The sequence below is a fragment of the Phalacrocorax carbo genome, chromosome 3, assembly GCF_963921805.1.
Source record: "Phalacrocorax carbo chromosome 3, bPhaCar2.1, whole genome shotgun sequence".
NCBI lineage: Eukaryota > Metazoa > Chordata > Aves > Suliformes > Phalacrocoracidae > Phalacrocorax > Phalacrocorax carbo.
Window position 1 is genome coordinate 118,368,499 of NC_087515.1, and position 26,758 is coordinate 118,395,256.

The 26,758-nt window shown below is 42.3% G+C and overlaps 2 protein-coding genes across 3 annotated transcripts in view; both read right to left on the bottom strand.

Annotated features, from left to right (window-relative positions):
• The window catches only part of WDR35 (WD repeat domain 35), a 48,171-nt gene extending 43,084 nt beyond the window's left edge, over positions 1-5,087 (bottom strand). For both annotated transcript variants that reach the window (XM_064448102.1, XM_064448103.1), the window contains exons 1-4: positions 4,949-5,087; positions 4,198-4,315; positions 3,429-3,500; positions 1,166-1,258 (exon numbers count right to left, since the gene is read on the bottom strand). In XM_064448102.1, coding sequence (XP_064304172.1) covers positions 1,166-1,258; positions 3,429-3,500; positions 4,198-4,315; positions 4,949-4,972 — 307 coding nt within the window. In that variant the 5' untranslated portion in view covers positions 4,973-5,087. The remainder of the gene's footprint in view (positions 1-1,165; positions 1,259-3,428; positions 3,501-4,197; positions 4,316-4,948) is intronic.
• Positions 5,088-7,985: 2,898 nt separating this feature from the next.
• On the bottom strand, positions 7,986-24,920 carry MATN3 (matrilin 3). The gene is made up of 9 exons (XM_064448105.1): positions 24,654-24,920; positions 22,121-22,690; positions 18,276-18,398; positions 17,725-17,847; positions 16,394-16,516; positions 14,613-14,735; positions 13,654-13,776; positions 9,996-10,103; positions 7,986-8,560 (listed from the first exon to the last, which is right to left on the bottom strand). Exons 1-9 carry the CDS (start codon positions 24,808-24,810, stop codon positions 8,505-8,507), a joined length of 1,506 nt encoding a protein of 501 aa, XP_064304175.1. The 5' UTR covers positions 24,811-24,920; the 3' UTR covers positions 7,986-8,504.
• Between the last annotated feature and the right edge of the window lie 1,838 nt (positions 24,921-26,758).

A 26,758-nucleotide genomic window follows, 5' to 3' on the forward strand; every position in this document is an offset into this window, starting at 1 on the left:
GGAATTAAAAAAAAAGTTGTTCCACCCTTTCTGTAAAAGTCTCTCAAGACTACACTATAGTGTCCCTCAGACTCCACAGATACAATTATTGCGAAACGCAGTGTTCAGATGCGAGCTACTTATTTCCAAAAAGAACCTGACAAATGAGGAATCGGAGAGGGGAGCCAAAGTTAAGAGGGGCCCTGCAGGAAGAGATCTCTGCTTACGTAATTTCAGAACAGACAAGAATACACTAGGAAATATAAACAGAGGAAACAACCATCTTTGATAGGAATATGTATTAAGGAATTTACTGGTTCTTTTCCAAAACTAAGAGATGATATATTTGACAGTAGCCACTGCATATCAGGCAGAAAGACTAATCAAGTGATATTCTTCACTCCTGAAATAAGAAGCTGAGCTGAGATTTTGTTTCCATTTTTCATTAAACAAAAATCCCCAAGAGAAATAAAAAACCAAAACATTATTTTCTTTTCCTTTCCCACAGGTGCTGGAAAATGGTTACCTTGACTGAGAGGTTTGCTGGCTTTCAAATGAATTTAAGTGTAGCAAAGAAGCGCATTTATGTGTGAAAAGGACAAGAACAATAAAGCCAATTACAGCAATACCCTGGTTAGTCATATTAGTTCTCTGCCTTAATTAAACATTTCTAAAGATTGTTTTTATGAAAGTATTTAATTGAATTTCTAAGGAAGGCTGCTAAGTTCTTGCAGTTCTACCAGTATGTCTGTGCTTGATGCACTTTGCAGAACTGTTTAAATATTACAATGATATCCAGAACAGAACCTATGTGAAGCAGCACTGCTTTTTTGTTGTTGTTGTTCAATATACTATTTTTCCTCCACGGAAATAAAGTAACAGAGATAAGAAAATAAGAATTCTAGAGCAGTTTACCAAGCATATGGCTAAGAACTGATACCTTCTCCTAAGGTAGCTCTGCAGGAGAAATGCCTTTTTATATGCAACTACACTACAAAAAATGTAGACAAGTAATACAATAAAAACTTGGAAGTTGTTTTAAATCTATTTTAAGATTTACAGTCTGCAAAATAAAAAGTCTGGGAAAGAACTGTAAAAATTGCTGGGGCGGGGGGGGGAAACAGAAGAAAAAAGATTTCTCACAACACGGAATATTATCCCATCTCAGATTTGTGCTGTAGAATACCTTTATACAGCATCCACACAATGATGAGTCCATTTTGATCACTGGTAGTCAGTTTCTGATACTGTTCATTCCATGTCACCACTTGCACAGAACCTAGAAAATGATACAAATTTTTTATGTGCACCATATAAATAAATTAATAAACACCACCACATTGAACTTAATCAAACACGAGCTTTTCAGAAATTCGCACTGCTGACTTTGATTTAGTTTTAGGCATGCTTTCCGTATCACTCATTTCCTCTTTCAAAATTCTGCTAAACAGCTCCCTGTGCTTCTGTATTCACCCACTTGAGTAACATCCTCTCCAAATTCTGCTCAGAACATTGCTTCAATACACAAAAATTGAATCATAGTTCTGTGGTTTCTGACCACCTCTGACATGTTAGTCTGGGAAGCTGACAAAACTTTACTCTCATAAGAAGTTTTTGGTTTTTCTTCCTCTTAATACTTTGATCCCCAGTAGTGCTGCACTTTTAAAACAAAAATCTCCCTCACAATTACCAAAAAGAGCACTCTACACAATTCATTCAGACCCTCAAGTCTCATATGGAATCCTATAATAAACAGCCAAATAAATACTTGACTTGACCTGAAACATCTTCAGACTGTTTCTAAGCAGCATTTTATTTCATCATTTCAACATTGGATATGAACCTGGCCGCTTCAAGCATCACACTCCTTCACATTCTCACCGCTAGTCATCCATTTCCTCTGTAACCTTTCCATTGTTCAGCATTTCAGTCATGAACTTTGTCAGCAAATGCAATCAAAGATACCCTGAATGTTGGGGATTTTTGAAGGTAACAGTAATCTATTTCAAAATTGAAGACATCATTCAAAATATCCACTAAATCAATTGCTCACAATTCATTTTTTAAATCATATTTAATGAGGCCCCTGAAATAACCTTGCCGTTCGCAGGTTTCAACTGCAAATCCTCAAAGATGGACCATTTATTTAAACAATGTAAAGACTTTAGCATTCTCTTCATATCCCATTGTCCACCAATGATGACCATCGCATGCAAGAGTTTTACTCCTCCTTGTCTAATTCCCTGTTTAATTCCTCCCTGTCTAATTTCTATGATTTCCCTGCATTCATTTTTTACTTTCACACACTATCGCTCTCTAGCCTGTTTTCTAGCTTCTCTAAACTTTGTCTGTGTACTATATTGCAGTCTACCTTACACATTCTGTAGTTTGTCAATAAAGGGAAAATGCAGATATATTTAAGACAGAGATCAGGTTTACTGAACTAACTTTGATTTCTTCAGAAGAAAATGTAAAGCTACCGTAACATGTAAGCAAATCTCAGACACTATCAAAAAACTATAGGCTTATCCGCATATGTGTCACTAGAAGAAATGCTTAAGAAGGCTTTTAGTCTCAATTCTCATTTTAGCTCATCATACAGAGATTAAAACTTTCTATATAGTGTAAGAGAAAATTGCTCTTTTAAAAAAAAAAAAGCCACAGTAGAAGATAATTGTTTCTTTAACTCAGCAATTCCAGCATCAACGCCCATCAATTTAGCTTTTCTCTTCTGCTGTAAAGTGTTCTTTGTCCGTCATCTACCAAGGCAGTATGTGAACAAATGTATGGGAGCAAGTGTATCATGATCTTTTATGTAAATACCTACAAATATATTCCAGCCCCATGCAAATGATGAGCACTTCCAGATTAATCATGCGGAAGTCAGAATTGACAATTATGATACCAGTAGCACTGCACAATTTAAAAAAAAAAAGTCCCTCTGTAATATAACACGTAAAATAGCATAATTCACTTAAATAGGAATCAATACTTCCTTCTCAGGATAATGAATGGGGACCAAATAATTTGGAAAAAGCAGAACCTGAGGTAACACAAGACAAGTTTGGCTGTAATGTCGAAGTTTGCAGACTTAACCTTGCAAAATCCGTAAGCAAACTTTAAATTGTAACAGGCAGAGCAGAGCTTGGTTTGTGCAGCACGCATCCCGCATCACACATACCGTATCAGCCAGGAGGACTGAGCTACGGCTGATCAGTTTGATTCTCAAGTCAGTAATTCACTCACATATCATGAAAGATTGACTGTAGGCCTTTCATCAGATAACTTGGTAACAACAGATAGCCAAACTGTTACATACCTGAGCTGAATGCTGATAATCCTTATTTCAGGTTTATAATAAAAAGTTGTAGCAAAATTACTCTATCAACATCACAAAATCTTGTATTTCTTTTATTCTAATCAAAGGTACGTTAAATGCCCACACTTACCACTATGACCTTCAAGAGTTTGGTTCACAGAAAGATTGCTAGGAGCTGCTAGTCCCTTTATTTTTGCTTCATCTAAAAATAACAAAAATAGCTATAAAATAAACCTAATAAAGCATACATATTACTGTACCTCTATCAATACTGCAGCTCTAGTCACTATTCATGTAGATAAAATCAATTCACCTAGAAGTATGTAAATTGCAACTGCAGGATGAATTTTCCATCCCTCAGTTCAATGTGCTTGCTATTCACATCTGTCATCCAAATTCATATACCAAACAAAACCCAAAACAGCACCAAAAGCCATGGCTGTCATATCTTGTTATATGCAGAAAAAAAGTTTGGAAGAATTTGAAAATATATTAGGTTTTACTTCTCTTAGAACATATTTATTAAAAAGATAAAGAAGATGGTAGAGAACATTCAAACAAAATCAAGAAATAATGAAATAAGTTCCAAAATAAACTGGAAGCCTATACAAAAAGACGAGATGCATGTCCTGAAAAAAAAGAAGCACTGAAGACAACTTCAGCAGATACAGCAGGCAGATAAATTACATGTGAGCCATGTACAAGAAGCTGGAGGAAAACAGTGTTCAAGAGTAAGTGACAGCACATCTGATGTTTATGCAAATACATAAATATCGACCTACAGATTCAAAACACATGCAACACTGCCAAGTAACCTGTGGAAGGAGTTATGATTTCAGAATTCGTCAGTGTGGTGCATTTTGTCCTTAAAGAGGGGGGATAAAAAAAGTCACATTTACCTGTCTGTGTTTCTAATTTTAAAACTTTCAGTAACCCATCCTCTCCACCACAGGCTATGAAACCTTGATCCTTATTCCAGGAAATACATCTTAATCGAATATTACCAGGAATTGCAATCTGAAAAAGAAATGCTTTCTATCTCTATATAGTTCTAAGAATCATGTTTTGTTTTAAAATGCTCTATTTGAACACCTCAAAGACACCTATGATACCACACAAGGGAAATTTATTTCTATCAACAGGTCAGTACATGCCAAAAGAGACAGATGACAATTAGAATTACATGCACTAGTGAAAACTAGGCAACAGAACACCGCAGGAAAGGGAAACCTAACATATACAGTAAATAATGACAGGACATCTTCAAAGGTGTGCAGGGAAGGCGCCACGAGCGACAAAAGAGGCGAGAGGGACCACAGAGTGCACAGGGCTTTGCCACGAGCTGGTCTCCAGCTGAAGAGCCACGTCCGAGCTCTCCCGGGGCAGCTGTTGCCTGGGGACGGCTGAGGACCAGGGACACCCCACGCCCCGAAGTCTATTCGAGAGCGGGCTGGCGGGACAGAGCAGGCAGCACTCTGGGCAGGGACGAGCCCCCGGCGCCAGCAGAGCCGCAGCGGCCGCAGGCAGCGGGAGGGTCCCCTCAGCACACCGAGGCCTCGGCGCTCCCAGCCCGGGGGCTCCGGGTGGAGACGGAACGGGGACCCCGCCCACCCCTCGCCGACCCGACCTCCCGCCGCGCCCCAGCAGCACCTTCTTGCACAGGTAGATAAACATCCCGGTGGGGAGGGCGGCCGGGCGGGGGTGCCGGCCCTCACCGCTCCTCCGGGCGGCGCGGCCGCCCCGGCAACCGCCTCTCCCTGGTAACCGCCGCCGGAAGCCCGCCCCCCTACTTCCGGGAGGGGGAGAGGGTGGAGACGATTCATTCACTGCCGCCCGCCCTCTGCCGGCAGGCATAGGTGCTCCACCCCAGAGGGGCGGGGCCATGCTGTGGCCACGCCCCCAAATGCGCCGTTTGGGGTCGTGGCCGCTGTGAGGGGCTGGAGTCGCAGGCGTTGGTCAGGCTGTCGGTGTGTCTGTCAGCCTGCCTGTTAGTACGCCTGCCTGCCTGGGCAGGAAGGTGGGCTTGGGGGTCTGCCCGCCCCGGCACAGCGGCAGCAGTGGGCAGCAAATTAACGTAACTTGGGTAGAAAGCACTGGTAATTCATTAGTAAGCGTCACTCTGTTTATATATGAAGGAAAATCTGAAAGCTTGCGAATCCCAAAGCGTTTGCACGTGGTGGTTTTAGCATAACTTACACCAATACACCCCCAGGGTTACCCCAACCTCAGAGCTGCCCCCGGCGTTACTGTTCGCTGAGGTAACGCGGCTGCGGCTGAGGCCGCGGGCGTCGGACGCCGTTCCCGCTCCCCGAGCGGGTGCTGCTGGCGCCCAAAGCCAGGCCTGGCCAGCCGGTTACGCACACGCACGGATGAATGCTGCCTTGATTCAGCGGGTTAGAGGGGGAAAGCGAGCCCCATGGCTACTGTTAGGGCGGTGGGGAGGCTCAAGGCCAGGTTTGTGCCTGCACGAGGGGTGCAGGGGGCTTTGGGAGCAGCCTGGCTCTGCAGCACTGCTTCGAGCTAGGTTGGCCCCAGCTGCAAAATAAATATTTTCCATACCAAAGCTGTTCTGTAGCTGATTGACAGAAAAGGGGAACATAGGAGATGTATAGAATATGGTCTGTCCTGTGTCTTCTGCATCCTGCGCTAAAAATTTGCCTGCTTGACATGGGAGGAATAGAAATGCCATGTCTCCCAGGGCATCCACAACACAAACAGAGAAATATAAGTAATTTGTTCAATGTCAAAGGAGGATCATGATGAAGCCAGGGTCTCAAACCTGTGTCTTGTCAAGTGTAGAGTATTACCTTCTTCCCATAGAGGCTATCTGCAAATGTGGAGAAATAGAACCAGCCATGGGTTATTGTCACACCATTTTGTTGAAGTTACATGAACACACGATAGTGAGGAGCAGGGGGCATCCAGCTTTTTGACTGATGCCAACTTAGAAGCACATATGTAAGACAGAAATATGAAGCAAGGCTGGCTGAAGCCCCGCAAGCATCTTAGAGCTGAATAAGATAGTTAAAGGTAATTTAGGAAATGCCTGTGGTCAAGCAGTTGGACCAGATGATTGTTGTAGGTCCCTTCCAACTGAAATATTCTGTTCTTCTCTTTTCTGTTCTGTTCTGTTCTAAGCACAATAAAAATAATTTTAAGATACCTTCCAAAATATTAAGTTTGGTCTTTTTAATAGCAGTTCTCTGCATTAGTCTTAAAGTTCTACTGCCCCAATAATTAAAACTATAATTACTCATTCCATATCATCAAGTACATCTATATTTAAAATAGAAGTGTGCAGTCAATAGGACATGCTGGTATGTCCTACTTTAAAGAAATCACTTATATCGCTTTTGAATTTCATCTGGTGCTCACAAACACAAAGTGAGACAAGGCAATTGCTCAGAGGAATTGAATGTAAATACTATCATTTGTAATGTAAAATGAAGTTATGAATACTAATGCAAGAAACAAAGCCTGCCCAGCTGACAGCTTGCAAGACACATCTGGCCTCCAGGACAATTTTTCCACTATCGTATAAAATGATACATCTCCTCTGACAACTGGCCATAGTGTAAATGGGACTGATGTCACCCCTGCCCAGTTGCCAAGAAGCTGAAAAGTCTTGCATTAGATTCACAGCTTGTTTATTCTTACCAATCATGGAGGCCAAGGCATGCTTCTGGCCCTATAAATCCTTATGTAATACCCATGCCTAAGCAGAGGACATGAAAGTAAGCAAAGTGAAGCGCTGGATATAAAACTCCATGACTTACAGAAAAAATATGCATACACAGCACTTTGAGGAAGCAAGCATAGCATAGCTAGGTCATCCCACCCTAACTTTAATTGAAGTACAGCAAATTGAGATCAGTGGGGACACATCACAAAATATCAACCACAGACCAATCCAGCAGTCTTGGAGAGTGCGTAGTCTTATTTTTAACCCTTGACAAAGCTGTGTTCCATGTTCACCTGTGCTATTTAGCTTTATATTCTAACTTAACATTACTGTATAGACATATCTGATGTCTCACACGTGCAGTGAACATGATAACTGAACTGCCACTGATTTTCCTTGCAGTTGTTCATATCTATTATGGACAGGGTATGAAGCAAGCACAGATGTCATTATAATATGTCCTTGGCATACCAACTACTGATATATTTTGTGTAATTGTATTGCAAAACTCTACAAAATATGTCAGATATTTCAATTCTAAAAAAAAAAAAGAATAATAGTTTTTACTCCATCTTCATGTTTATTTAAATATAGTTTCTAAAGCATTTGGATGATTATGAACGTCAAGTGTACAAAACGAGTGGATTCCTTTAACAACTAAATTTTTAAATTGTTAGCTTGTGTGTTTTATCCTACAAGCCCAGCTGACACAAGTAGTCCCAGTACATGGTATAACAGGAAAGACTGACTAATAAAATAAGTAAAGCTTGTAGGATAAAAACCTTAACTGGAGTATGTCTTTCATCCTTCTGAGTGTTAAACAACTCTATTAATACTTGAAGGTACTACTAAACCTTTTATCTGTATTAACAAGGACTTGTAGGTTTTAAAATCACAAGGTTCTTTTTCCAACTATGTGACTTGAGGATCGTATCCTGTTTAATTATGTGGATTCCTTCCATTTATGCCTCCTTTATCTTTGAGGTTATGTTTCCTTGTTTTTGTTAAACACTTTACTTCATAACACACATCCTTTAAGTTGTATACAAAAAAACTTCCAACTTCAGTGTACTGATCATACTTTATTTTATTAAAATAAGTTACGAGACCCCAGATTACTTTTCCATTTAATGGACAGATGACATAGGCACATTTTTTACTCTGCCTTGCTGTTTCACAGTTTTATATAATATGATAGGCTGTATCCATTAATTTTTTCTGTATTTATTTTAAATAAGAGAATAAAAATGCCATTACTGCAGAAAAGCAGTGCCTGCTGTACTAGTAGTACAGACTGAAGCACAGCAGGTGTAGGTAGCTTTATCGTTATGAAGTGACTGTACATGAAGATCCTCAGGGTCACTGTATTTTCAAGACTGTTTTCTTCCTGAAGTCTTCTTGACATTTGTCAATAACAACAAACCAACTGCTGTTTTGTAAGCTGTGCAACAAAATAAAGCTTGCTGAACACAATAAAAAGGGTTGCTTCTGAAAGATTATTCTAAAATTAAGTAGGAGGATAGCTCAGACAGCCTGCTGTCTGCCTTGATACGCCTGCAGCTTCTCAGATACTTCATCTAGTGGTCAGTTGTTAAGGGCAATATAATAGATGGCTATAAGGTCTGGTTTATTTATGATCTTTCTCATTGCTCCATTTTCAACAAACAGTCCGTTTTCTGAATGAGGCCAATACATTCTTGAACCAGAGATTTCAGAACATTTAGATATGGTTTAGTGGTGAACTTGGCAGTGAAAGGTTAGCAGTTGGACTCGATGATCTTAAGGGTCTTTTCCAACCTTAATGATTCTATGATTCTATGATTTCAGAGATCTGTCAAGGTCTGGCCACTTCCCAAATGATCTCAACAACCCTAATTTCTTAGAAGGGGTTGGACCAAGTGACATTCAGGGCTGAGGAGCAGCAAGTGATTGTTTCTGCTGCGTTTTCCAGGTTGTCTGGAAAGGATGCTAGGGGTACAAATTGCCCACCAAAGAATAACTTTGAAAGAAAGTGTCATTTCTTTGTGATAAAGTACTCCCCTAAATCGATTACTATTTGAACAAGAGCACCTTTTACAGAACAACACCTGTCATCTCAAAAATTCTGAGTGATGAAAATCTTGGTAAATTTTCACAGTGATCAACCACTCTCACTTCTAAAAACTGTGCCTTATGTTGAATCACAGCTTGCCCAACTGTAAAGTCCAGTTCCTGCCATGCCATCTGAGAGCACTTATTGCAGCATTGAGGTTTGCTATGGTACAATAGAGTTCACCACTTTCTCTTTTTTTGTTTTTTTCTCTCCCACATGTTTGTGAAATGTCTAACCCGGGGGCTGACCACATTTCTCTTCACTGCTGCAGGCGCTGGACTGCAGCAAATGAAGCTGGTGAATTCCAGCGCCTGCATGGCTGGCACCCACCAGCCTGCACCTCAGATGTCCCATGGACCTGAGGCTTGCCCAGTGCCTCCAGCGTCGGCACCCTGCCTCACAGCTCTCCCATTCTCCTATATCCCAGCAGCTGGATATTAATAGGCTAGCACATTTTCACAGAAAAGAAGAAGGTGCATGAAAATTGCTTGGGACAGCACCTGCCTGCAGAGGTGGGATGCAGGGGAATACCGCAGCTAATGGGAATGTTGTCATACTGCTTGTGAAGTTGTCTTGAAAATTTGGGGACATAATAGGGGGACTCAAAACAGAGCATTTGCTATAACGGTAAAGGTCATCTGGAAGAGTTATGAACAGAGCAATGCTTGATGTTCAAGATATATAATCTAAGGAATGTGGGCGTGTGTATTTTATCTGTGTCTTGATACTAAAGCCCTTCAATGAGATGTGAAAGCATAATGGTATTTGCAACAACCAAGATTTTGCTATATAACATTTCTAAAATCACCATGAAAATACTTTATGTTTTGAGGGACAGTGCTTCCCTGGTGTATATCAAAACAGCTACCTGTAAAATACCAGTAAAGAGCTTAATGCAGAAGATCATGTAAGAAAAAGGATATATTTTGTGGACAGAGCTTCAAGGCGTGAGGTAACTGAGTCCTGCAAGGCAGCTATGGCTTCACACTTACAGGATTCTTCAGTTGTTATAAGACTGCTTGTTATGGCTCCTAAGAGAGAAAACAGCATTTAGAATATTTATGACAATTATCGAACATTTAAATCCCAGGAAGACACTTGATACTGCAACAGGAGTTGAACTCATGCTGTGAGACTACAGCAAGCACTGCAACTCAGGGCAGTCGGGAGGGAGAGACGGCAGGGAACAGGGGCCGGTGTGTAGCCAGAGACACGAGTGTCATAGTCCAGAAAGAGGACAGGCAAGAGATAGTTTGACTCTAACTGAGGAGGAGGCAGAGCAGGGAGTTCCTAGCCTGCTTACCTGGATTCTCTGCACTTTTTAAACTGGACCATGATTGAGTAAAAAATAAAAAGAGGCCTGGGTTCAGGGACCAACTAGCCTCCCCCATCAACTCTAATGGCCAAACTAGAGTGAATCTTCCCTTTGCCTGTTCCCTCTCCCTCTAATCCAGAATATCCCCCACCTCAAAACGTAAGGCACCCTGGGAAGTAGAATGAGTGTGTTCAAGTGATGCAGACTGAGAAGAACCTGCAGTCCAGGTCTCTGTCTTGTACATAGTACTTTGACCATCAGACTGTCCACACAGGAAGGCCACTAGCATCACTGTAAACAGGATCTATAAAATTAGCTGTATTTAAGGCAATGACTAACTTGGACTTCTCTTCAGAAGAAACTTAGAATTACAAACTGGTTTGAGTTGGAAATAACCTTTAAACATCATTCAGTCCAAGCCCCCTGCCATGGGCAGGGACATCTTTCACTAGACCAGGTTGCTCAAAGGCCCATCCAACCTGACCTTGGACATTTCCAGGGATGGGGTATCCACAACTTCTCTGGGCAACCTGTTCCACTGTTTCACCACCCTCAGAGAAACGGATCTCTTCCTTATACCTAAATCTATCTACCTACAAAATCAAGGTTGCTGCCCTGTCAAAGTTGGATTGTAACGGCCTTTGGTGTACCCATCACTCCCAAACACAGCACTTCTGAGAATGCATTAAAGTCGAAAAGTTAAGCCTCCAGGGAGTTTTGCAAGCCAAGCAGGAGGGCATCTAGTGATTTTAGGCACATAAAGAGTTGTTCAGTGTCAGAAATTGGTTGGTTTGCATCAGTTTCTGAGATGTGAGTGGGATTTAGATACCCAAGCCTCAGCTTGGGAAGGAATTAGAAGAATTGAATTTATCACTTGGTAAATAATATAAAAATGAAAGCAGGAACACATGCATTAATTTAAAATACTAAGCAATAGAGTTTCAGCCAAATCGTCAATGTGTATCACCTCACAAGTACTCTTGGTTTGTGGCAGTAGGCATGTATAGGGAGTATAATTTTGGATTATCAAGAGGTGTGAACACAAGTCCATTCCAGTGTCACATGAATACGGATGGAGGGAACAACCATGTTCAAATGGGCCCAAATTAATTTAAAATCTGGTAGAAAGGCACAGCAATATTAATGGAGGAGCCAGTTAGTATGACAGAGAAGTAACCAGTCTCTCAGGAAAGAGAAAACAAGCATTGCTGTACTCTGCAGTGATTCCATTGAATCTGTTCCTAGGTCTTGCCCTGTGTCATCCAGACTTACCAGGGCAGCCTCAGCTGTCCTCAAGAATTCCTTTTTCTCCATAACCCACCACAAAACCAGGGGTGATCTCAAAGGGCTCAGATGATAATTTGGTTGTTGTATAATAACATGTCAGGCACCAGCTGATGGCCATGAGTTCTTAGCTGCATGAAAGGCAATTTAACCCCTCCTTCTCCATAAAGAAAATAGGAGTTAAGGCAAGCGGCACCACTTGCTGCAGGCTAAGAACAAACATGTGAACAGCTGCTGAAGCACCGCTGCTGTAGTGAGAGCACCGCCTATGTCTGAGACTGGAATAATAAGCTGCCAAGGGCAGAGCCTCCTTAAAAGAGGGTCTACAATTATGAAATACCCTTTCAACAAGTTATCAAGAAGGATTACTTGTATGTAATACCTGACACTTTATACATGCGGTTTTTTGTTGCTTGCAAAGGCAATGACAGCAGATTTTTCAATTATTTTTTTTTGTAGATATATAAATGCATAGCTGATCAATGCCGAACAAATTATGTGAGCATTATAACAGTAAAACAATAGAAATATTATACCTGGATACAATTTCTTTTTTTTTTTCTGCATCGTTTTGGTTTCTCTTTTTGCTTATCAGTCATGCCATTGATATTTCCATTTTGCAGGGCAACTGATTGTTGCTTGAATTACAGAAAAATTACTGAAATATATCAGTTTCAAAAGGTTTTTTCATTGTGTTTCACTGAAAAAAATCTATGAACAGATTCATTTCTAGCGATGTAGAAGCTCATTTATCTCAGAACCAATGTTGAAACTGCTGTCTTCTTGATTCCGCTGAACCTGTATTTGTTCAGCTCTCTTCTTTGGAACATTCCACTGGCTTTATGGTTGATGTACAAAGAAGAGCTGTTCAAGATTCAGCTGGAGGAAGGCCAGTTCAAAACATCACACCAAAATGGGTGGTTTCCAACCAACTGCCAGTGAAGTTTTCATGTTAGCATTTAAATTCTCCAGTGACAGATACAGATCCTCCTTGGATTATGTCTGTTTTAAAGATATTACTTTTCCAACCAACTTTGGCAACTGCCCGAGGGTACCCTGAAGTTTTCTACAGTCCTGTGAAATTTACTGTCTTCCAGTATTTGATATTCAAAATCTTGGGCGCTCCCATTGCCACTGGGATGCCCAACAAGTCATACAAAACACGCTAGATTTGTGTTTTTACACTTAATTTATGATTAAGCCCAGACCTACAAAAAATTACTATTTTTGCAGATGGTGTTTGGCTATATCCACCTATTTTATAACTTTGCTCTTACATCGGGTCCTGAGCCACTTGATGTAATGGCAAATTATTCCTGCTCTAAACCAGAGATCAGACTAGGTGCTTCCTGAGGTCCCTTTCCAACCCAACTTTACTTATGATTCTACATCAAATGGTGCAGAGGTTCTGCCAACCATTGATGCCATTATTGCCCATGTGAAGGGAAAGCAATTGGTGAGTTCATTCGTGCCCCACTCAGCTTGGAGGTGTGGACAAGAACATATGGTTTAGCACTGCAGTAGTTCTTCTGACACCAGTTCTGTAGTTCTGCTCCCCTCTGGCCTGCCCCCAGCTTCCAGCTGATGGTACGCAGTTGAGTCCCATGCCCCAGAGGCAGATGCCCCAGAACCCTGCCTTGCCAATCCCCCCACTTATTCCCGTTTCATAAGGAAATGCAGATCGTAACAGATTTTTTTTTATAATACGGTGAAGTCCTTAAATGCGTGGTGAGAGCTAAGAGTCAACTCTAGTTTTAAATACAATAACTGCTATAACTAAACAAGAAAGATCAAACTAGCTCAAAACATTAGTGGAAACAGGCAGAAAATGAAAAGGGGTTATACTTTCAGGGAGTTAGTTAATAGAATGTTTCTCAAGCAGATTAAAAGGATTTAACACATTAAAGATAAATAAATATATTCAATATATATATTGAATATATTCAATAAATATATTCAGAAAAAAAATATTAAATTATTACTTGAGCACGTTTTCTCATCTGGATTTAAGGTAAAGCCTTCATAGCAGTCACAGGTATATGATCCACCATTACTCACACAGACCTGCTCACAGTCATGGGTTCCTGGTGCACACGCATCAGTTCCTACGGAATGCATTTTGGAGAAAGTTATCCAAAAGGAAGATAATGGTTTTTTAATGCTTCCCAATGGTAATGCTTTTCCATGCTGGGAGCCTATCCTACGTGAATCTTACTGGGAACTACTGGCATGTGTAAATGATCTTGCCTTGGAGCAGTGAGATGAACTAACTGCCTTATCAGGGTCTCCCTCAGTCCTTGCTTTGTACAGGCTGTGCTCACTCTGACTGCAGCTGCCTAACCCCACCAGATGTGAAGTGCCCAGTCACCTCCAAAGGCATGCTATGAAAAGTTTCCAGCACACAATAACTTTATAGTAAGGAGACTGGGAAGGAAAGACACATTTTTTTAAAAATTACATTTTTACTATAACACAAAGTTAGCTGAGAAGCTAAAGAAACAACACCACAAAATTCAGCCTGGAGGAGAGGAAACCATCCCCAACTGTCTCCTGCATGGTGGTACGCAGTTTCCACAGTATTGCAGGGTGTGTGACTGTGTGACTAACCTCAGCTTGTCTCTCTTCAGTTATTTCTCAGTTCTGGGTTTGGTGAATATTGCGCAATTGCAGATTTTTAAAGACTGTGAAAGCCTTAGTCATAAGGTGATAAAGAAAGACCAAAGCAGTTACTAGCATTGTTGCATAGAAAGTGCTTTATATCTCTGAATGCTTCTCAAAGTGGAACAGGCAGAGTGACACAGAGCGGTCTTATAACACTTGAACGCGTGTGAAAGTTTCTCAGACAGATTCAAATATATCAACCTTCTAACAAGAGCTGTTTGAATACAGGTACTTAGCTGGGGAGGGTATGGCGGGATAGAGAACAGCAATCTGCTCCTACTTGAGCAAGTCTTCTTGTCTGGATTCAGGGTGTAGCCTTGGTAGCAGTCACAGGTGTAGAACAGGTCATCGCTCACACAGACCTGCTCACAGTCATGCCTTCCAGGTGCACACATGTCGCCAGCTAGGGAAGGCATTTGAGAGAGAACATCATTAATCAATACCCAAACTTCAGCCTTTTTAGCTGGTGTTAGTAATTCACATTTGCAAACATATCTTCATTTGCATCCAAGCCAGGATGGTTTTATTGCATGTCAGCACACTGTTAGCCATAGTAGAGTATGCAGAGTGTGTTTTTATCTGGCTATCAACATCACAAAATTAAGACGATATCTGGAATACTGGCAACACTTTTTCGCAGTTGTAACAGATTGCAAAAGGAACTGGACTAGCAGTGACCCAGTTACAAAATAATTATCCAAAGGAATTTCAGAAGACAAATATATGGATTTTAAGAGACTGTTTGGCATTATTTCAGCCCTAATTGAGTTGGATAAGACACTGTTTTATGGAGTGAAAAGGCCATAAACAGAAGAGAATACGTGGCTGCTAAAATACAGAGAGACGTGGCACCCGCTGCCAGTTAGAAACTGGGTACTTTATGTGTGAGGCTGATGTTTTCTGCCAAATGTAACATGTCAACTGTGAAAGGGCAAGCTGAGAAGGAGTTCCTGTATTTGGATATATTTGCAGAAAGGAGGTCCAGGGAAGTCCAGGGAAGGGAAGTCCAGGGAAGTCTGGGGAAGGGGAAGGGGAGGGAAGGGAAGGGAAGGGAAGGGAAGGGAAGGGAAGGGAAGGGAAGGGAAGGGAAGGGAAGGGAAGGGAAGGGAAGGGAAGGGAAGGGAAGGGAAGGGAAGGGAAGGGAAGGGAAGGGAAGGGAAGGGAAGGGAAGGGAAGGGAAGGGAAGGGAAGGGAAGGGAAGGGAAGGGAAGGGAAGGGAAGGGAAGGGAAGGGAAAGAAAGATCTCCTTCCTCCTAGTCAAAAAAAAGCAAGCATTTTAGGGAAATAATCTGAAATTCGACTATGCAGCAGGAGAATCAGTGCTATGAAAGGAAGTTCAGGATCGGACTCCCAAAGGGGATGCCTAACTGAATTTACATTCCCTCACAGGTGTTTATTGTGTCTATATAATGCCAGGTGAGAATTAATCTCAGGAACTGTATTTACAAAATCATCTAAACCAGGCAGGAAGAAATATTGAGGCCCTCTTGCTGCTCCTCTGAGATGTGAGACATATGACTTAATTGGAGAGATTTGCCTAGGAACTTCCTGGAACTGGAAGGTTAGGTTCAGCGCTCTGTCACACAAAATGTAATAAGGAAAGGGGTTATGACGGAAGTGGAAAAAGGATTTTGCATAAATAAATCATCAGTGAGACATCCAAAGAAATGAAGAGTGAAGTTCAAATCCTAATCAAGTGAAAATAATATAGAATACACATTAATTTGTAGGTACTATATGTACATCCTTAAGTACCAGCTACATCTATGCTCCTATTCGTCACAAGAGCCCAGCACTGGGAAAGGACATTTCCCTCCATCCTCTAGAGCTCTAAGGCTGGTGTATTTTTTAAGGTCCAAACACATCTGCCAGAAAGAGTGATCACACTCATGATGCACGGGTCTCAAATTACTGGAAACATGTAGAAAAAAAATTGCACTGTGTTTTCAGGAATTGTACAGAAACCGTTGGATACTCTGTGAGAAAAATAACATAAATTAACCTGATTTTTAAAGTTACTTGGTTTTAGCTGAACACAATATTTCCTCGATCAGGTCTTACCTGAGCAAGTCTTCTTATCTGGATTCAGAGTATATCCTTCAAAGCAGTCACAGCTGTAGGATCCATCATTACTCAAACAGACTTGTGCACAATCATGCCTTCCAGCTGCACACATGTCCATGGCTGTGGTGAACCATGTTTTAGAGATGAAAGCTATTAATCATCCCCCGACACTCAAGCGTTTTAAAAGCCTCAACGTTTATAAGTACAATTTAATTAGGATTCAAATTAGGATTCAACTAGTGTCCTACTACGTTATTATATTATGCTGCAGAAAATTGAATTCAGTTGCTAATTATTTAATGGAGAAGGCAGATATCTGGACTGCAAGACATTACTATACCACGTCTCACGCAATCTGATTTTCATCAGCAATTCTAACAGCCCTGGATATCCCCAGTAAGGATGAAGCTAAAACACCGCACTGAGATGAGCAATAACCTGCCACGTGTCAAGGCAGAAGTTGCTTCTTCCAATATTAGCAGCAACTATGGTGAATCCAAATTTAACTTCATACTTTCATCCATGAGCTGAAGGCAGGCACAAAAAGCCAGGCATGATATGTAGAAATGCTATTAAATGGCAAAGTGATATAAAGCCTAGGGAGAAAAAAAGCAAGCAAACAAACAAAAAAGCAGGAGCACTAGATGATTATGTTCTCTCTTCAGAAAGAAGAGTGAAAACTTCAGTGAGAAGAATGCTTATGTGCTCCCAAATGGAGGGGTGCACTTCCCAGTTATAAAATAGCTACCCTAAGGCTGGTGCTGCTCAAAACTTCTGGATTTAAAGAAACAACTCCAGAGAAGTATTTGGGAAAAAGAACCTTTTTATAATAGGATAAATTTTCAGGGTGACAATTCAAGAAGCTGCTGCCAGTGTAAGACTGGGGTTGCTATATCACAGATCCCTGCACAGCTTTGAAGCAGAAGCAGCAAGCTGTAAAAAAAATAAGAGTTTTGACAGGAGAGTTGGAGAGGACGGGGGAAAATCATCAGGTTTTAAGTTCTTTGTGGACTAGTGGCACTCAGTCTCCAGTGGAGACACAGTGCTGGCAGGCATCTCTGAATAGGTTCGTCCTCTCCCAAGGACTAAGTGATGTTTATGAAGTACTGTGAAGGCCATAAAATGGTAGCTAGGTGCCAAATTGCAATTTGTAATCAACACGTTTAAAGAGAAGTGCCATTTTACTGTTACTGGAACCAAGGGGAAAGTGTACAGGTGACTTCTCGTTTTAAGAGTTGATGTTTGTAAGCAATTTTTCAGTTAGAAACAATGAAGACATTTCCATGTCTCCATGAGTTTCATGCATTATAGTAGCCTTTAATTCTTACCTGAGCAAGTCTTCTTATCTGGATTCAGGATGTAGCCTTCATAGCATTCACAGCCATAGGATCCGTTGTTACTCACACAGATCTGATCACACTCGTGCCTTCCAGGTGCACACACATCCACAGCTGCAAGGCACACGTTGGAGAAACAATTCATTGTTAATAAAAAGTAGTTTGGGGTGGAGTGCATATTCACATTTTCAAATATATTTCTCTTTGGAATCAGCTCAGAAATGGCAATAATAATTGAAGGAATTAGAGAAAGCGGTAGGAGAGAATATCTATACAGTGACTACATCTGAAGACTTTGTTTTGGCATCTGGCCCTAATGAATAGTTCTGTAGGCATAACAAAAAGGATGGTGATGGAATCAAACTACTTCTCACCATTACTTGCAGTAGACTATTTATTATTGATTATTAGATTTATTATTATTGAAGACATACAGATGTTCACTGCTTCACCAGAGGTACACAAGTAGCTTCTCAAACCCAATTATGGTGTTAAAAAGTGATTTTTCTGCTAGTTGAACACATTTACCAAAGGAGTAATACCTGAGCAGGTTCTCTTATCTGGATTGAGAGTGTAGCCTTCATAGCAGTCACAAAGGTAGGATCCGCCGTTACTCACACAGACCTGCTCGCAGTCGTGGGTCCCAAGCGCACACACATTTGCAGCTACAAAGGGCATTTACAGAAAAGGCATTTCAGGTCATCCCGAAGGAGAGAAACAGCCATTAATCATTTATGCTTACAAAAGTACGTCTTGAACCATTTGCTGGATTAGTAGTAGTAAATGTCAGTGCTGTGTCACTGTCACAAAAGTTCCAGGCATCTTTTGCATAATTCTGTAGCCAGAAGAAAGAGGTCATAAACAACACTGAGCAACGGCATTGAAATAACTCACCACCTGAGGTGGCAGAAAGATAAGATTAAACTGAAAAGGGTACAACAGGGAGAGAGAGATTTTAAGCATTTAGTAACATTACACCGAAAATGAGAACTCAGCAATGAAAAGGACCTTTTGGCTTATTGTATCCAGTCCCTTTCTATTACAGACAACCGGTTTAAATAATCCCAGAATGTATCAGTCACTGTCTGGCAGCTTACTAACTTCTGCTCACTGGCATACAACCTGATTTATGAATTCCCACTGCACTGTAAAGAACTCCTATGTAAACTCAAATGCAACAGAAAGCACAAAAAATAAAATAAAATAAAATAAAATAAAATAAAATAAAATAAAATAAAATAAAATAAAATAAAATAAAATAAAATAAAATAAAATAAAATAAAATAAAATAAAATAAAATAAAATCAAATCAAATCAAATCAAATCAAATACTGTAATAGAAAGGGCATCAAGATGAGGATGAAAAGCAAAATGACACAGAGGCACTAAGATGAAGAGAGTGTCTGCGCAATGATGGCCCAGGTGTACCAGCCAGCAAAGAAACCCACCAGTGCAAGATGGGTGTGTGAGGGCTGCAGCTGCTTTGTTCCATCAGGTTTAAAAAGTCAAGATCAAAAGAAGATTTGGAGGAAAGTTTCTAGTGTAAGGTAGCTTTCAGGCACATGAACCTAATGGAAAGACAGTGCAGAAATAATGTCCAAACCTCAGAAGACTGAGAAGCAGAAACTGCAAACTACAAAACGAGATTCAATTTTGGGGGACCAGCTAGTCCCCCAGCAGGCAGTGAGGCTACCTCCTCAGCCTGAGAAAACAGGAAACGGTGATACGAAAAGCAGCGTGACGGATGGCAGCTGACAGAAGCGTGTTGTGGTGACAGGGCAGACAAAATGACTGCTGTAACGCTGGGCTGCCTCTGCAATGCACCGTGTGTGCTGACGGTCTTTTTCTTCACAGATGGTCTAACTAAGTAACTAATTTACTTCTGACCAATTTTTCTCAAGTGTATTTAGCTCTGGATCTGATGCTTCTTTGGTCACCTCAGGATGCCTCTGTTTCTCTCCACAGAAAGAAATCCTAGATACTTGCTCAAACTTAGGTAATTTTTAGATGACTAGATTTAGATGAGATGAAAAAGGGAAGGGGAGAGGGAAGGGGGGAGAAAAAAAAAGGTGGAAGAAAAGAGTGGGAAGGGATAAAAAGGGGGGAAGGAAGCAAGGAAAGAAAGAAGGAGGAAACGAAAGGGAAAGAGAAAAATGGGAAGACGGGTCTGTTATTACATGAGATTTTACTTAGATGAGTAGATATGATGTGGATATTGACCACTGGTAAAAGCAAACTCCAAAGCAATCGTGGTGAGATAAGAAATGAGAAGCAAGAGTGCTTGAATGTTCTCATGTATTTCTGAATGCAAGGCAACATCACCCATTTTCTAAAACCTGGAAGACTTAGATGTCCCCTAAGAAGGCTGGTAGAAAGTGTGTCTTGTATTCCCACTGGCAAAAACAAATCTCAAACCAGGACAGCCTTTTCATTCTGCTACACCCTAGGGAGTAAGAGAATTCATCTCCATGACTTGTTAACAAAATCTGTGGGTGATATTTTCAACCATAACTGAGAAGCTCAGACTCAGATTTTTGTGGTAGGAAAGTCAAGCTTCCACTGACTTGGACACCAATTGAAGGCTAAGATTTTCCATCTCCAGGATGGTCTCATGTTGAATGATGCTCTCAGTGCATCAAGAACTTGATCTCAGCCAACTATTTTGCCCTGAACATTAGTTTTCCTGTTTTCAGTTCACCCTACAAACAAATTTATTTGGCTTGGCCAAAGCAAAGAAAATCCTAATTGTCACTGGTGAGTCTAGATTTCTGACCAAAAAGCAGTCTGGAGCTGGAAAAGACCCAGTTTATCCACATTGTCTTACAAGACCCTCTTAGATACATTTGGTTTGTAGGAACCTTTTGAAAAACTATTCTGTTTACCCCATTTTTGTCCATGAACCTCACAGATTCTGGTTAATTGCATAGAGGCAACTCAGAATTACACTGGAAGTGTGTACGTGTGAGCTCTCTTTAGTTTATTCTCCAGCTTAGTAGGGGCATAATTCCTACGCTTCAGCACAATAAACAGTACGTTTACTCTGAAGAACGAGAGAATTTTCTTTGGTGCTATAAAAGGACTTGCTTTGGCGAGAACATAGGTGGAAAATCAATGCTACGTTCACAGTGCACATACCTGTCCAGCTAGGTGGGCGCTTGTGCCCACTCCCAGCTACCAGAGAGAGGATGTGGTCACATCAGCAGTACAACATGATGTCAAGCCAAACCTCAAGGAATTTCCTATGTTAATTATTGGGCAAAGTGTCCTGTCTACAGATGGCCCTACACATTTATTTCATACCTAGAAAAAGAGGCCTATTCACTTTAAACGTATTCAAAAGGTATGGTGGTAATTTTTCGTAAGACTCTGAAAGAGCAAAGTAACACATAGCCAACCAACTTCCCAAGGCAATGGCTGTTATTTTCATTCTCTTACAATGTTTTTTACACCTGATTTTACCCATTACTTGCTGGAGACTTATTTTACAAGTGCCTTAGAAATTGAAAAATCTACTTCATATAAGTTTTTTAACCATCAAAAAGTTGTCATTTGATTTTTGTGGGTAGGGCTGTGGCATAGCTCTCCATAGGTGGTTGTAAATACTCCAGATACATGACCATTTTTTTTCTCTGTAAATGGCAGTAACAACCCACACTGGCCTATCATCGTCAGTGGAGTTCTTGCCCAAACCAAATACACATCCAGGATTTTTTCCAAGACCAGCCCTCAAAGAGCAAAGGTAATTCAACGCATCCAACAGAAGGCGCAGATACAGATCTCTGTCTAAATCAAGGTGCAGAGAAACAGAGAAAGGTGCGAGGCTGGCACACTGAAAAAGCCCAGAAATGCCTGCAGATTGAAAGCCCACTCCGAGATGACCTGCTGTTGTGTTGAGGCACTTCATCCTGCACCAAATTTCTCAAGCTGGCATGGCGGTTCACCTGCCACAGTGATTTTCCTGCTCTGAATCTATAGGGAGCCCTTCAGAACCACACTTCTGCACTCCTTGCTTCCCAGCCAGGTGGCTAAAAAACTGTGCAGCTCCTGCGTGCACTCTTGGTAAATCAGTAAATATACGTAGCCAAATCCCGCCCAGATTGCCGTGTTTTCTCTTGCACTAAGTCAGACCAACTGCACAAGGACGTCCACTAAAATCTAAAATCAGGTCTGTTACTTGCATCGTAAGGTCACTATTCAAAATGAAAGGTCATTACTTGGCTTCCAGTGAATAAAAGCTTGACTGGTTTGCCCAATGAATAGCAAAGGAATTATTTGAATGTGATACATAACACTTCTCAGAAAGAAAAACTTCTTTCTTAGGCAGTGGAACCGCGGTAGGAGCTAAAAGGAGCCAAGTTACACTACCCTCTTGGACTGACCACCTTACCACAGAAAGTCTCTCTGAATTTTGATGTCAGCTTTTCTATCACACCGTAGGTCTCCACATAGAAGACATGTTCATCCAGTGGTTCGCTGGCCATTACCCTCAGGGACTGCATGTCTGCTCGGTCTACCCCAACTGCATAGATCTCAACGCCAGCTGCCCGGGCGCTTGCTGCCACATCTTGAACCTGGTCTTGTGGTCGTCCATCTGTCACAACAATGACCACCTTGGGGATGTTGAAGGTTGCTGGCCGGGTGCCCATTTCCTCAGTGAAGACTTCATCCATGGCAGTTTGGATGGCAAGGCCGGTCATTGTGCCAGCGGACAAGGGCTCAATATGAGATATAGCCTCCTTCATAGATGCTTTATCGAAGTAGGTCCGGAGGGGAAACTCTACCTTGACGGTGCTGGCGTAATTCATGACGGCCACACGGGTTGTTCTTTCGCCAACATCCAGAGTATCAATCATTTTTGACAAAAAGATTTTCACTTTCTCAAACTCTTCAGGTTGGACACTACGGGAACTGTCTATGATAAAGACGAGGTCCAGGGGCCGGTTCTTGCAGGCAGTGTCTGTCAAGAAGGAAGGAAAACACTTCAAGTCATCACCTACATAGAACCAGAGCTCTCACCCTCAGGCAGTGAGAGCTGTCACGGCAAACTACTCCTACCACATAAATGTTGGCACTCTTGATTCTCTAGGAAGAGGCTTAAAATTATAGTGAGCAACACATGATTTTTTAAATATCTAATTTATATATAAATAGAATATATGTGTGTATGTATTAAATATATAATATCTCTATATTATTATATAAATTCTTAAATGTTCATTTTGACAAGGAATACATAATTAAACTTTTCTGAGCATTAAAAGATGGGTCCACATTTGAGCCCGCAAAATGTCTTAACTGTCCTTGAAACAAAGGGTTGTAGTTTGCATGTAACAGCCAACATAGAAATGTAGCGATGATATATAAATATGCTGACTTTTTATTTTTATAAAGCCAGAATTCCATTTTTATAAGCTACAGAAATAAAATGGTAAAACAACTGGCTAGATTACATAGTGTACAGATCCTAACAGTATTTTTAAGGATAGTAACAACATAGATTGCTTATTAGGAATTCTTTCTTGTTTGTAATTCACAATCCAAAGTACACAACAAGAAGAAATAAAGGCCAACAGGAAAAAGATGTAAACGTTGCTGTAATAAAGGCTTCTTTAGAAGTTTTTACAGTTTAAAGGCTTCTAGAGCAAAGAAATAAATGAACTTCCTATTTATGAAGTAATTTTACATGTAAAAATGAACATTTACACAAATATTTCTAGCTGACACAGAAATATTCCTCACTGACATATTGAAAGATTGAAAGAGAAAAGCCATAGCTCAGCTCAGACAAGCATCACTTCTAGGAAGATGAAAAATAATCAAGCCAGCAATAGCCGGTAACCTAAACTGTACGTTCTCTGTCCTGATATCCTGACCTGGCATCGGCGACGCCATAAAGGTATGGAGCCGTACTGACGGTCTATCAAAACAGGCAGCCCAAAAGCACAATATTTCTACAAAAGAGACATTCCTGCTCAACAGTCCATTAAATAGCAAACTGTGAGGTGTTCAGATTGCATATCCTCCCTGAAGGGCTCTTTCGGGAACCTGATGCGCCCAGCTACCATCAAGTCGACTTTCATTATTCCATTCCAGGTTAAAAAAGAAAAATCTTCACATGTCTTTTAAAAGTAGAGGTGAAAACAGCACCTTTTTTTTTCAATGCATTAAAAATGTTGTTCTCTTGTGGAAGTTAAAAGGAGGGGAAAAAACCAACAGATAGATCTTACTTCCATCAGGAAACACAGTAGCAGAGTTGATTTTGCCTTGGGACAGAGGAATGGACTGGATTAATTTAGGATCCCAACCACATATATTATATATAACTCTGCATGCATCCCATAACTCAGTTTTTGCCTAAGGATTTAGAAGAACGGCTTTGTGCCTTTTGGAAAGCTGGGAAAACACAAAGAAATGTTCATGCGTGCGTGTACATGGAAGAAAAAGAGACACAATGTTTGTCCTACAAAAAAAAAAAAAAAAAGACCGAATCCCATATTTATAGGCAGACGAATTATCTTTTGTAAATCAGGGGGAAAAACCCGTTTCAGCAGCCTGATCCTTCTGAGGGTCTGAAAGAGATGTTTCGAGAAACGAACAGAGGTGGGGAAGGGTTACTTCGCCTCTCGAGCTGAGCAAGGCCAGCTTTGCATAAAAGAAAGCAGCCGGTACTTCTGCCACACGGTCCGCGGGCCGCTTCGGCTGCAGCGCGAGGGCCCCGGGCACGACCTCCCCGTCAGCGTTGGCAAAATTAAGCACGTCAGGAAGCGAACGGAGGGAAGCGACGGCGGGCGGCGCCCGGCGCGGCGGGCGAGCGGAGCCTGCGGGGAGCGGGGGAGCCGGAGGGCACCAGCGCCGGCAGGGGCAGCCCCGCGCAAACCCCGCGCAGCCCCGCGCCGGGCTGCGGGGCGGGAGGACGGTACCTGCCGCGGGGAGGTTCCCGGCGGAGCCGCCTCCCGGCCGCGGCTGCCGGCGCAGGCGGTGCGGGGAGCCCCGCGCCGCGGGAGGCAGCAGCAGGAGGAGGAGGAGGAGGAAGGGGAGCGCCGGGCAGCAGCCGAGGGAGCCGAGCGCTCGCCGCATGGTGCCGCCGGCCGCCCCGCAGCCCCCGGCGCCGCCTTTAAAGCTGCCGGCGGGATGGGGGTGTCGGCCCCCCCCCCGGGGGAGCTGCCAACCGCCCTCCCCCGCCCCGACGGGGCGTTCAGCCTGGGAGAGGGGAGGGCTGCAAGGATTAGAGCTAAATTTAGGGAATTTGTGGCACAGCGAGCACAGGGTTCAAACCTGGGAGCGGGGGGAGTTGAAATACAAACGCAGCTTTTCTCCCTCCGCTGGAATGATTTGATCCGGGTCTGCTAACTTCGCACTTCTGGTCTCAAGCAAGCACCATGCTTCATCTCCAGGGCAGTATTTGTGAAGAATGGGAGAAAAAGCTCACGGCACTATCACCGAGGCACGAGAACACACCTTCCCTGCTGTCAGATCTAGGCTATCACACCCGGTCCCTAGGACTGCCAGTCCTGCCAGTTCCTGCAGGATGCTGCAGCAAGCTTTAATGGAAAGCACGGTTTAAGGCACAAATCCATTATGATCACCAGCACAGCCTTTCAGCAGACACTTTGCTGAAACCACAGTCGACATGTTGGGCTGTACCTCCATATGCGGAACAGGAAGCCCCGATTTAGAGCAGGAACAAAACACCGCACCCTCACAACCCACCAGCAGTACAGTCTTGCACCAGTATTGACTCACTTCAGCAAGTACTTTCTTGACTGAACAGGAGGAGGCCACCAACACGTTTGCAAAGCCTGCAAATGAAGTCAGGGAAGAGGGAACACCACCCTTCACCCCCCTGGGCCGGGGTCCAGTGGCCTACACTGGCTTTCACCTTCTCAAGGGGGCTGCAGCAGTGTTTGAGCGAGACACACCCCGCATGAACTTCAGGCAGTGCCTGCTGCCGCCAAGTACTGCTCACCCACCCTCCCTTTGGGAATTCTCAACGCCCACCCCTGGGCTGGAGCTCTCTGCCCATAACCAACACTGACACGTTCCTTAGGTGCCCACTCACACTCAGACAGCTAATGGAGGAGCAGGTTTTTGGCTTCATTCTGTAACACATGCTGAATCTCCCTTGGTGCAGATGGATCCAGCCCAGAGCACAAGCTCTGGGATCGGTATTTGAGTATCACACAACTCCAAGTTTCAGCTGCGTGTTTCTTAGACCACTTCAGTTTCATAGAATCATTAAGGTTAGAAAAGACCTCTAGGATCATCAAGTCCAACTGTCAACCCAACACTACTTCATGTAGTGTTTTGGCTCCCCCACCCTGAAGTCACATTTGAGCAGTCTTTGCCAGGATCTAAAGATTCCCTGTTCTGGGAGTCTCTTTGGGAGTCCGCATCCAACCAGTTCCTTAGAACCTGGAAGCTGAGCGCGGTTGCCAAGACACCTGCTCGCACAGGGTAATGGGAAGGGCAGGGCGCTGCCCCAACAGCTGCACAAGAGGTTCTTACACCAGCACAGTTTATGGTGCTCTCACAGACAGCAACGTAGGTAAAGAGAAAACCAAGGAACCTGTTACTGGTAGTGTGGTAAGGACAGAGGGTTTTTTTAAACATGTCCGAGGGCGGGAACAGGCTGGAATAATCAACCACCTGTATGGTGTAGCAATTTGAATCCTTTTCACCCAGAGCTTAATCCCAGATTCCTTTTATCTTCTAAAGTAGAAAGCCATTTTTTCTTCAGATGTATCAGCAGATCATTAAATTATCTTTCCCTCTTACCACAGAGGAGGAAGAATAGAAAGTTTTCTTTGTGGGGTTTGGTTTCTTTTCTTTAAAGAACATTTCTGAAGTTATGGCATAGGTCCAACAATTTTGGACGTTTCCCAACATAAATAATGTTGTATTCCTACTGGGTGTTTGTCCTGCTCTTAACACCCAAGCTCATCAAACACCAAATTTGCTGCAAGGGCTAGAAGCCTCCAGTACAATTCCCTTTTCCCAGATTACGTGTAAGTAGCAACCAGACAAA